The following is a 13,056-nucleotide window of genomic DNA, read 5'->3' as shown; positions in this document are numbered from 1 at the left end:
ATGTGTCTGTGAGGTTGAGTGGGTAAAACGTAAATGAAAAGTACCATCGTACTGCCCCTCCTGATTCTAATCTGTCAAAAATAAATCATAAAATAATCAAGATAAAAAAATAATATTCTCCATAGGCTCTTATCATGAATCAATACTTAGGATATAAAGCATTTGAATTTGTAAACCATTGATTGTATGAGAAACAATGTCTTGGTGTTTTGATGCTGCCTTTTACAGCACTTCCTTAAAAACACCAATATTCAGGTTGAAGAGCCACTTTGGGCGTTTCAGAGTCCTACATTTCTGTTTTAAAACTCTTTTTTTTGTGTGTGTAAGGAAACACTTATATTGGGTTTACATTCAAACACCAGATGTCAAGCTTACCGGCACTACATTTCACGGTTTCACTACACAATCATGGTGTTTTGAGACCTTCTATTTTTACAGTGCACACTAAGACACACTCTCTCTCCAGCCCTCCTTCTCACCTACTCCCTCTCCTTCTTCCTGCCTTCCGTGCTCGCTTGCTTTTCTCTCTCTCTCTCTCTCTCTCTCTCTCTCTCTCTCTCTCTCTACTACATCAACACATAAATCTGTTTCTCTCATCAGCACCCAGAAACAAAATAGTCTCTCTCTTCGTGACGCAGGTGGACTAGTCGTTTACCCATGGTGTTATGCGTTGTCATGGTGTTATCAATAACATCCTTCCATCGCTCATCCTTTCGGGTTACCACGAAGCCTAACTGTGTGAAACACTCCGCACAAGCAGTTCCCGCACAGGAAAAATACAATTGTTTGCATTTAAATGTAATTTAAATAAATACTCTAAATTGTTACAGGACTGAAAGTGGCAGCAGACTGGGAAGGAAAAAGAGCCGTCGAAAATAAACACCTGGGTTCACCATCTGTACGGGTTCAAATTGTGGCAGAGCAGTAATAGGAGGAATGTGGGCTGAATCGGTCTTTCAGAGACTTTTCCTATACGTTTTAAGTTTAAAGTACAAGTACAGTGAAATACCTTTCTTGCAAATGCTTTCCCAACAATGCAGTAATCAATATCAGTAGTACTGTAAAAAATAAAAAAATAAAACTACTGGTTACTACACAAATATAGATGTTTACTGTGTGTGTGTGTGTGTGTGTGTGTGTGTGTGTGTGTGTGTGTGTGTGTGTGTGTGTGTCTGTGTGTGTGTCTGTGTGTGTGTGTGTGTGTGTGTGTGTGTGTGTGGTAATATTGTGCTGGATTCGCTCCATTGAGAGCAGCAGCAGCACTGAGGCTCGGAAGGCTGCCAGTATTTTCAGAGTGTGACTCATATAGGAGAACAAGGCACTGCTGGTCTGTCTGTCGTTCCCCCTGCCGTCTGTCTGTCGTTCCCCCTGCTGTCTGTCTGTCGTTCCCCATGCCGTCTGTCTGTCGTTCCCCCTGCCGTCTGTCTGTCATTCCCCCTGCCGTCTGTCTGTCGTTCCCCCTGCCGTCTGTCTGTCGTTCCCCCTGCCGTCTGTCTGTCATTCCCCCTGCCGTCTGCCTGTCGTTCCCCCTGCCGTCTGTCTGTCATTCCCCCTGCCATCTGCCTGTCGTTCCCCCTGCCGTCTGTCTGTCGTTCCCCCTGCCGTCTGTCTGTCGTTCCCCCTGCCGTCTGTCTGTCGTTCCCCCTGCCGTCTGTCTGTCGTTCCCCCTGCCGTCTGTCTGCCTGCCTGTTCTCCCTCCCACCGCCTCTCCCTCCGTCTCTTGCTATCCGTCTCCCTGCAAGACATGTCTCTCCTTCCATAATGAGAATCTCTGTCTCTCTTTCCCAGTCGCCACATCCATCTACCCACCGCCAACTCTTTTCATCATCTCACTCAGTGAGCAAGACAGAATCACGCCTGTTAGAGAAAGCAAAGGATTAGGCATGGGTGTAATCAAAAGGTCTAATCCTTCTTTATCCATCATAACTATCTCAATCTAATTATACATCTATACAACTAAAACAGATTGAAATCCTTATGAGAGTAGGTCATTTTAATCCTTCTGGGCACGATGATGTTTTTCTAAAAATGCAGAGATTTAATTCACGCCGTGAGGGGTCTTAAGCCAATCTAATGAATTCTCTGACTTGGGTTGTTAATGAGTGGAAGACTCGCTGAGGACTGGTGGATGAGAGCGAGAGCATGACCTTCCTCACATCCCTATGGGCATTAAAGTGAGTGCATTTCCATTTCAATTACAGCATCTCACCAGCCGATCATCAGTACACTGTACTGTAGAGAGAATGGCCTCAACACAGAGTTCTGATAGTCATTAATGTCCTTCCCTCCAAATTGATGCTTGGATGGTATATCTCTGTTGCTCGCTCTCTCTCTCACACAAACACACACACACACACACACACACACACACACACACACACACACACACACACACACACACACACACACACACACACACACACACACACACACACACACACACACACACACACACACACACACACACACACACACCATTACATACACAAACACACTCAGAGCATATCTACAACCTAATTTCCGGCCCAAAGACAGGAGGAAAAGAGATGGCCTCATTGCACCAGCACACGGAATGAAATACGTCTGAGAGTTAATGTTGTGATGGGGGAGCGTATCTGCGAGGAGCACGTTATAATGGATTAATAACAAATTGCGTTTACATGCGTTTTGTGCACGAGGCCTCAACGCACTTTACATTTAACTCATCCCTTCCAACAACCACAAATAGCAGCCACCTGTATATGTATTTTGTGCGCGGGTGTGTGTGTGTGTGTGTGTGTGTGTGTGTGTGTGTGTGTGTGTGTGTGTGTGTGTGTGTGTGTGCTTGCGAGTGTGAGGGTACATTGTATGCGTGTGTGTCTGTGTGTGCATTCATGTACTTGCACGCGTGTGCGTGTTCACACGTTCCTGTGTGCATGGAGTGTTTCGGTGTCCTACCGGGCCTGTCTTGGGGGGGCACTGGATGTATCTGGCCAGGCTGATGACGAGGTCGTGGGTGATGGGGTCCACCAGGTTCCTGAAGCTGGCGTAACGGTACAGCACATCATCCAGAGACGTGGACTCCATCCCCAAGTCCTACACACAGACAGAGAGAGAGAGACAGGAGAGATGTGGAACCGGGTTACATGATTAGAGCCAGCGGTTTTCACCAACCGTGTGACCCGGACCAGCAAAAACCATAACTCGCCTTTACCTCGGGCCCGGAGGTTATACCGCCTTGTCAAGACAACCTCTGGGCCCTACAAAATACCCAGAATTCACCTCCGATCCGATATATCAATATTACGTTAGTTTATGTGACAGTGGCTGACTGGCATACAGGAAACTAGCACACATCCTTATTGACTTGCACTAGGAGGTGGGATGAACAAAAGTGCAAACACTCACAAATGCACCACTGCTAATGCAAACTTAACACTGAAACCTGCTGATCCAGTAGCGTTGACTCAAACACTAACAGATAGTAGACTTCAGCATCAGGAAAGGGAGTGTCGTTTCCGCATGTCAGCAGCCCGACCGTCAAATTGAACACGACTTTTCCTTCAGGCGCGGGAAGTCTTTGTCAATTCATGCAAAGCCCTTGGATTTGCTTGCGCTCCCTAACGTAGAAACCTGTGGGGAAATAGTGTTTTTATCTGAAGCTCAATCCATGGCAGACGATGGATTGCTTTTTGTCTTCGCAGCTATCTTGAGGTTAGCTACTGGGTCGGCAAACGTGTTTTTTTTTTCTCTCTCTCCCTCTCTCGCTGAGAATCAGAGCCTTGACACAGGTCACGGACACCACTCACCTGCGTTCACCCCTCACCTGCGTTCACCCCTCACCTGCGTTCACCCCTCACCTTCGTTCACCCCTCACCTGCGAGACCAACCACTTCAGAAGAGGTTTAGACAACTCAAGTCGCTACTACACATGTGCTTGACTTCCAGGAATATCAACAGGTGGATCACAGCAGTTTCAATACACACACACTTTTTTTTCTGTTTACCCTAGCATTGGGGCCACATCATGAACAACGTTAGAACTGTGTGGCGTGCGGCCATTTAATGGTGTGTGTGTGTGTGTGTGTGTGTGCGTGCGTGCGTGTGTGTGCGTGTGTGTATGCATCCATGACAGCTGGATGAGTCACAGGACATGAGGGAGGCAATTCCCCCAGTGCCCGCAGAGCGAAGCGGTAAGAAATCAAGCCGCTCTACAAATAGAAAACCCCTAAATGGAAACGCATCTGACATCTCTGTGTGTTATCTTCGGCACAGCACAGCAGGTTTAGGTACCTGCAGTTACAGATTTGGCCGCGAATTGGTGAGGGGAGAGGGGTGAGGGGGTGGAGGTGATGGGGGCGGTCTGTGGTTCTAGCCGATGTAAAAACAACACGGCAAAGGCAGAATGAGACCGAGGTGGAGAGAGAGAAAGGACGGGGGGGGGGGGGGGGGGGGGAAGAGGACATTTGAGCAGCAATTCCCTCTAGCAAAGAAAAGGCCATGCATTTTTCATGTTGATTGTCCGGTATTAAAAATGAACGGCTATGACAACTAAAGCAGCAAAATGATTGGAACTGCGAAGTGGTGGCGTGAGAGGGGGGGTTAGCGGGGGAAGTGAGGACAATAAATTGTCTTTCATTAGAGTATTCCTCCCACATCAACGTTAGCCACATTCATCATCAAAGCAGTGGACTCCCTGCAAAAACCCTGCAAACGGACTGAGGAGAAATAGAAATGAAGAGTTTTTTTTAGGTGTTAACAGAGCTGCCCCTTCATTAATCAATTCCAATTTAATGGGAAATTCCATGGTATCCGGGCAACAACGGGGTGCACCTGGTTGCCAGTGAACTGAGGTGCTTCTCTCAATCTCTCCATATTTTTCGAAGAACAGGCACTCTCTCTCTCTTCTCTCCCTCTCACTATCTAAGTCTCTCTCCCTCTACATCTCTTGCTCTCCCTAAATCTCTCTCTCTCTCTTCGGTCTTCTAACCGCAAATGACCTGGCAAGACAAACAGTAACAGCATCAGAATCAACAGTTTAGTTTCTAACCAACCTGTTGCTGTGTGGACTGAGGGCATGGTGATTGTACTATATTATACAACAGGTGGGTCTAATTCTGGATGCTGATTGGATAAAACCGTATTCCAGCCAGTGTCTATTCCACAATACATTTGATCACTACTATAAAAAGCATCTAGAAATGATCTCCCATTTCTTTTAGATTAGCAATTGGTTTTCAACTGCAGAGATTTGTATAATCCTTACTGTCTGTCTCTCCGACATTAGCAACATTGTTTCAATATTCAAATTTTATCTCTAGCTGTCCCATAGTAATGAATGTGTCGGGAGTCGTGAGGAGACAGACAGGCAGCTTTTCTCAGCCAGTCGAAATTATGAATCAGCCGTTGTTGTAAATGACTGTCTGTCATCTAAGTTGACTTAATATACATTTTAATGGAAATATACAAAGGAATGTCAATAGAAAACAGGTCAAACGAAATGAAACGCAGCTACTTCGCAGTCTTTCCAGCTTCAGTTTGAAGTGATTGTGTTTCTGTAGCTGTGTTGTTGGCTAGCTCCTCTGAACAACAGTGTCCTGACTAGTGAGCACATTTTCTATGCCAGACGAAATCTCGCCTCATCAGCTTATTATGGATGTATCCAAATAAATGTTACTAGAAAACAGTTTAAACAAATGCAAATGCAGCTACTTTGCTGTTATTCTGTCTGCACTGTTTGACATGACAGTAAGTTAGCCGTAGTTGGCTAGCTAGCAAGCAAGAGATAAGAACGTTGCCAGCCAGTATGGCAATAGAACATTTAGACTGAACGACTGGGTCGAGTCCATAGATATAGAACAAAAAGACTGAACGACTGGGTCGCGTCCATAGATATAGAACATTTAGAATGAACGACTGGGTCGCGTCCATAGATATAGAACATTTAGAATGAACGACTGGGTCGCGTCCATAGATATAGAACATTTAGAATGAACGACTGGGTCGAGTCCATAGATATAGAACATTTAGAATGAACGACTGGGTCGCGTCCATAGATATAGAACATTTAGAATGAACGACTGGGTCGCGTCCATAGATATAGAACATTTAGAATGAACGACTGGGTCGCGTCCATAGATATAGAACATTTAGAATGAACGACTGGGTCGCGTCCATAGATATAGAACATTTAGAATGAACGACTGGGTCGAGTCCATAGATATAGAACATTTAGAATGAACGACTGGGTCGAGTCCATAGATATAGAACAGAAAGACTGAACGACTGGGTCGCGTCCATAGATCCAGAACAGAAAGACTGAACGACTGGGTCGCGTCCATAGATACAGAACAGAAAGACTGAACGACTGGGTCGCGTCCATAGATCCAGAACAGAAAGACTGAACGACTGGGTCGAGTCCATAGATACAGAACAGAAAGACTGAACGACTGGGTCGAGTCCATAGATACAGAACAGAAAGACTGAACGACTGGGTCGCGTCCATAGATACAGAACAGAAAGACTGAACGACTGGGTCGCGTCCATAGATACAGAACAGAAAGACTGAACGACTGGGTCGAGTTCATAGATCAAGAACAGAAAGACTGAACGACTGGGTCGCGTCCATAGATACAGAACAGAAAGACTGAACGACTGGGTCGCGTCTCTAGCAACCGAACCGATAAAACAAACGACCAGCCGGCTTCGGTAGCAACCCTAGATTTGTGTTGGAACTATATCTCGTGGAAGGATGAAATAGTATGAAGACATTTATCGAAATATGTTTTTTATTCAATCATTATTTGAATATGTTGGTAACCCGTTGTATAAAAGTGTTAATAGCCTCAAAGCCGGTGTTTGGAGGATATATTTTCACGGTTTGCCAGATTTTGACCTCGTCTCTGGCCTAACAACACCCATGCCAATATATCCTCCAAACACCGGCTTCGAGGGCATTATCACGTAAGTGTAGCGGGTATGTTTTGAAACGGAGGGCCACACTCTTAGAAAAAAAGGTGCTATCTAGAACCTAAAAGTTTTTTTTTAGTCCTACCTGGAACTAAAAATTGTTCTCCTATGGGGACAGTCGTTTTGGAACACTTTTTTTCTAAGTGTGCAGAGCCAGAGCTAGAAGATTGATAATGACATGATAATACACTGTGTGTCCCTCCATGGCTTCATCTCAGCCTGGACCAATAGTTACAAAGTGTCTCAGAGTAAGAGTGCTGAACTAGGATCAGGTCTCCCGTCCTTATAATCTAATTCAGTCTGGTCGACAATACAAAACTGATCCGAAATCATCACTCCTACTACGAGACGCTTTGTAAACAGAGGCTCTGATCTCTGAACAACAACCAGCAGGGATTTGTTTTTTTTCTTCAATTCAAGCAGGGAGTCATGCTGAGACCACAGTGTCTTTCGTAGATGAGCCCTGCATGAACACATCAATTACACTATACATATCTGTATACACATCAATTACACTATACATATCTGTATACACATCAATTACACTTACATATCTGTATACACATCAATTACACTATACATATCTGTATACACATCAATTACATATAAAGCAAACACAAAACCCAAAAAGCAAAACACAATCATATGAAACAAGCACATTGTTATGATTGAAACAAAAACATGGTCCCTCTAACATCTGCCTGAATTTCACCAACTTTAAGGAATTCTGGGGATCATTCCACATAAGGCGTAAAAATAAAAACTCAAAGCAGATGAACTCGGTGGAGATGGAAGGGAGTCCGGGTCTGGTCATTTATACGTCTGAAGGTTAACAATGAGGTAAGGTACGGTGGAAGTTTATGCAAGAGGGCTTTATAGACGAGAAGAGCGCCATGCATCAATCTACGAGACTTCGAGGAGCACACATTCTGATACATAATGAAATGGTGTGTACTGGAACCAATCGCCCGTAATTTTTTATTTTTTTTATTTTACCTTTATTTTACTAGCGCAGTTATTCTTATTTTCAATGACGGCCTATGAACTGCCTGTTCAAACTGCCTCCAATTAACCTTTCGGTTACAAGTCCAATGCTCTAACCACTAGCAGATGCAATGCGCTCTGCCTCCAATTAGAGCGGCAGATGCATTCATATAGACAATATTTCCATAATCATATAGATGACGTCACCATAGTCAATAACCAGAATGAAGGTTGACTGAACCCTCTGTTTTCTGCTAGTTAATGAAAGACACGACCGGTTCCTAAAGAAGTAGCCTATTTTAATTTATAACTCGTCAACACGCTTTTTGTCAATCCAGATGCTGAGATATTTATAAGCGGGGGAAACGATCAATGAGTGCACCAAAAATCCTTAAAATGGGTGAGGATTGTCTGCCCTCACCACTATGATCCACAGGTTAACCCTTAACGCCTTAAATTTACACAGCTGGCGCCGTCAACCTGGAACCTCCATCTTCTGAGATGGGTTAGCACATGGATGGGTTAGCACATGGATAGGTTAGCACATGGATGGGTTAGCACATGGATGGGTTAGCACATGGATTGATTGGTACATAGCCTCTATTTCCAGGCTTCTATTTTGGCAAAGCTCGAAATGTTTACAAGGAAGGCGACAATATGGCGGCTATGTGAGACTCATTTGATCGTATCAAATTATACAGAGTGTTGAAGTAATGAAAATCAATAACCCCCGAGGGTGATATATCGACAAAAGGAGTGAACCGATCGATGACATCCTGTCCGATATTCAATATAAAGTGTATAGGTCTGGTGGGATCTGGTGGATAGAGCTTCATGTGGGCCTTAAACCACATCGTGAAGTTGGATGCTTAGTGAAGTTCTCTTTCTTAATTATGAAGCTCTTTCTACCAAATTCTCCCTATCCCTCTTTTCCTCCACTCTCCCTACTTACCTCCAGTCCCTCCCTCTTTCCTGCCCTCTCCCTCCTTTCCTACTCTTTGTCTGTCCTTTCCTCAACTCTCTTTCCTTTCCACTACTTTTCCCACATGGTCCAAACACACCAAGACATGAAGAGGGCACGACAAAGCCTATTCCCCCTCAGAAAACTAAAAAGATTTGGCATGGGTCCTGAGATCCTCAAATGATTCTACAGCTGCAACATCGAGAGCATCCTGACTGGTTGCATCACTGCCTGGTACGGCAATTGCTCGGCCCTTGACCGCAAGGCACTACAGAAGGTAGTGCGTACGGCCGAGTACATCACTGCCATCCAGGACCTCTACACCAGGCGGTGTCAGAGGAAGGCCCTAAAGAAATTTCAAAGACCCCAGCCACCGCAGTCATAGACTGTTCTCTCTACTACCGCATGGCAAGCGGTCCCGGAGTGCCAAGTCTAGGACAAAAAGGCTTCTCAACAGTTTTTACCCCCGAGCCATAAGACTCCTGAACAGGTCGTCAAATGGTTACCTGGACTATTTGCATTGTCTGCTACTCTGTTTATCATATATGCATAGTCACTTTAACTATACATTCATGTACATACTACCTCAATTGGCCCGACCAACGAGTGCTCCCGCACATTGGCTAACCGGGCTATCTGCATTGTGTCCCACCCACCACCCACCACCCCCACCCCCTCTTTTACGCTACTGCTACTCTCTGTTCATCATATATGCATAGTCACTTTAACCATATCTACATGTACATACTACCTCAATCAGCCTGACTAACCGGTGTCTGTATGTAGCCTCGCTACTTTTATAGCCTCGCTACTGTCTTTTTACTGTTGTTTTATTTCTTTACCTACCTATTGTTCACCTAATACCTTTTTTGCACTATTGGTTAGAGCCTGTAAGTAAGCATTTCACTTTAAGGTCTACACCTGTCGTATTCAGCGCATGTGACAAACACACTTTAATTAGATTTTCTCCACTCCCTCATTCCATCCTCTCTCCCTCATTTCATCCTCTCTCCCTCATTCCATCCTCTCTCCCTCATTTCATCCTCTCTCCCTCATTTCATCCTCTCTCCCTCATTTCATCCTCTCTCCCTCATTTCATCCTCTCTCCCTCATTTCATCCCCTCTCCCTCCTTTGCAACTCTCTCCCTCCTTTGCAACTCTCTCCCTCCTTTGCTACTCTCTCCCTCCTTTGCTACTCTCTCCCTCCTTTGCTACTCTCTCCCTCCTTTGCTACTCTCTCCCTCCTTTGCAACTCTCTCCCTCCTTTGCTACTCTCTCCCTCCTTTGCTACTCTCTCCCTCCTTTGCAACTCTCTCTCTCCTTTGCTACTATCTCCCTCCTTTGCTACTCTCTCCCTCCTTTGCTACTCTCTCCCTCCTTTGCTACTCTCTCCCTCCTTTGCAACTCTCTCCCTCCTTTGCAACTCTCTCCCTCCTTTGCTACTCTCTCCCTCCTTTGCTACTCTCTCCCTCCTTTGCTACTCTCTCCCTCCTTTGCTACTCTCTCCCTCCTTTGCAACTCTCTCTCTCCTTTGCTACTCTCTCCCTCCTTTGCTACTCTCTCCCTCCTTTGCAACTCTCTCCCTCCTTTGCTACTCTCTCCCTCCTTTGCTACTCTCTCCCTCCTTTGCTACTCTCTCCCTCCTTTGCTACTCTCTCCCTCCTTTGCTACTCTCTCCCTCCTTTGCTACTCTCTCCCTCCTTTGCTACTCTCTCTCCTTTGCTACTCTCCCTCCTTTGCTACTCTCTCCCTCCTTTGCTACTCTCTCTCCTTTGCAACTCTCTCTCTCCTTTGCTACTCTCTCTCCTTTGCTACTCTCTCCCTCCTTTGCTACTCTCTCCCTCCTTTGCTACTCTCTCCCTCCTTTGCTACTCTCTCCCTCCTTTGCTACTCTCTCTCCTTTGCTACTCTCTCCCTCCTTTGCTACTCTCTCCCTCCTTTGCTACTCTCTCCCTCCTTTGCAACTCTCTCCCTCCTTTGCTACTCTCTCCCTCCTTTGCTACTCTCTCCCTCCTTTGCTACTCTCTCCCTCCTTTGCTACTCTCTCTCCTTTGCTACTCTCTCCCTCCTTTGCTACTCTCTCCCTCCTTTGCTACTCTCTCCCTCCTTTGCTACTCTCTCTCTCCATTCTCTCACAGGCCGATCAAGCCTGGCTGAATGGCATCACAGAGGAGCCATAAAGTGTGCCACTCCTCTAATTGCATCAGCAGTGAAGGCGAGCCGAGCCTCTGGGCATCTGTTTCAGGAACATGACACAGCCCAGGAAGAGTTACGCTCCTCACAAACACCATTGACAGAGGGGCAAAGGAGGTGCAGGGCGGGAGGGACGTGAGATTTGCAGGATGCATCTCATCGACTTGTTATGGTGTCCCTACAAGAGCAGATACTGTAGATAGCTGTTGGTGTAAATGACTATCTGTCATCTAAGTTGACCTAATATCCTTTGGTCATTTGACTGTATTCCAATGCTGGGTCATATTCATCAGGGCACACCGAAGCAAAACATTTCATAACATTGTTCAACGGAAAACGACAACAACGATCGTTTCATATTGGCCAAGTTCAGGTAGCACCTCCCCGTCTCCTTCAGTTTCGTGCCGAGCGAACACATGACCCTGGTGTGACATCGAAGGGAGGTGTCGTTTGAGTTGGTCTTCCTTAGCATCCACGTCCTCACCTCACTCAGACAGACGGTCCCTCTAGTTATTGTACGTCCCTGAAAGTGCGGTGGGCACACGGTGTCGGCGTGTCCGTGGTAAGAGCTAATCACGACCTAACTGAGAGAAAGCAGATGCAGCTTTCTGACGATCACACCTCTCTACCCGTCTCTGCATCAGTCCATCTGTCTGCCCTCCTCTGTCCTCTGAAACTCACCTCCCTCCCATCTATGTATCCCTGGCCGAGTGAAGGACTTGAACAGAGTTGATGTAAGCTAGACTCAGACTAGGATTTAGAGTGAATTGACATGGGATTTGGGGTTATAGTAGATGAAACGCACACATGCACACACATGCACACACATAAATACACACACACACACACACACAGGCAAACACACACACATGAACACACGAGCACAAAGGTGCACAAACACACAGGCGCACACAGGCGCACACACATACAAACACAAGCACACAGGAACACACACAGGCACACAGTCAAGAACATACCATAAACACACGTGCGCACACACTTACATATAAACACACACACACACGTACACACACCTGCCGGAGTGTCTGCAGCATCTCTGTGGCCTTGTCCTGTTTGCCTTGCTTGGCCATCAGCATCATCTCCTGGATCATGCTTATCCGGCGCTGGTAGGGCGGAGGGGACCCTCCACGACTCAGCCGGTCCCCTGACCTCAACATGAAGGAGGTGAAGATGTCACCCCTCTCCTTGGTAGGGGTCCGTTTCCACCCGTGCTGTGGGCTGGGCCCAGCCTCTTGGCACCCGGCACCTTTGGTCTGTTTGGTGCCCATGTTCGGATGTCAGAATCTGCTGTAAGAAATTACTTGCTCCCCAAGGCAGTCATGCAAGGCTGACTTGCATAAAAATATTTGTTTTTGCACTAAACATTAAACCCCCCCCCCCATAAAGGGCTTAAAGTGGTTAACCCCATAGGCCTACACTACCCAACCCGGGACACAACCCAAAACTTTTGTTCCGCAATTCACGGAACATAGTCTATAAATAATTACATGTTTTCCACAGAATTTTGTTAGGATACAAATGTCAGAGCTATGTGAAATATGATCAGCTCTCTCTGCGCAGAGTTCTTTAGCAAACGATGAAACAAATATTGCAAAAAAGCCTCGGGAATAGCCGTCTTCAAGACAACGAAATCATTTTAACGAATTCACTGTTATAACAATCGGCTGGTAAAAGCCCCTCAATTCGGTGAAGAGCTCGGAGGATGCTTCCCGCAGCATGGCCGCAAATACGGGGAGCAGCAGTCCCGCAGATCCCCAGCAAACTCCGATCGGATGCACTCGCTCACAGCGCTATCCTGGAGACGACTTCATTTCTGTCCTTCACATATAAACGGCTATCTTCTGAAGGGCCGCTCCTAAATTGATGTGACTCTCATTGTCACGAGTGTCTCCTCTCCCGTCCACATTGGAATCCTCTTCCCTTTTAATCAATAATTCCACCTATTCTGC

General features: G+C 46.0%; 1 protein-coding gene across 1 annotated transcript in view; it reads right to left on the bottom strand.

The window, feature by feature from the left end:
• The window catches only part of LOC139386002 (leucine-rich repeat-containing protein 75A-like), a 30,308-nt gene extending 17,933 nt beyond the window's left edge, over positions 1–12,375 (bottom strand). Inside the window, exons 1-2 of the mRNA XM_071131319.1 lie at positions 12,121–12,375; positions 2,938–3,075 (exon numbers count right to left, since the gene is read on the bottom strand). Coding sequence (XP_070987420.1) covers positions 2,938–3,075; positions 12,121–12,375 — 393 coding nt within the window. The remainder of the gene's footprint in view (positions 1–2,937; positions 3,076–12,120) is intronic.
• Positions 12,376–13,056: the final 681 nt, after the last annotated feature.

Source organism: Oncorhynchus clarkii, chromosome 27, assembly GCF_045791955.1.
Source record: "Oncorhynchus clarkii lewisi isolate Uvic-CL-2024 chromosome 27, UVic_Ocla_1.0, whole genome shotgun sequence".
Classification (NCBI taxonomy): Eukaryota; Metazoa; Chordata; class Actinopteri; order Salmoniformes; family Salmonidae; genus Oncorhynchus; species Oncorhynchus clarkii.
Note: the sequence above shows the minus strand (reverse complement) of the source record. Positions and strands in the feature narration are given on the sequence as shown.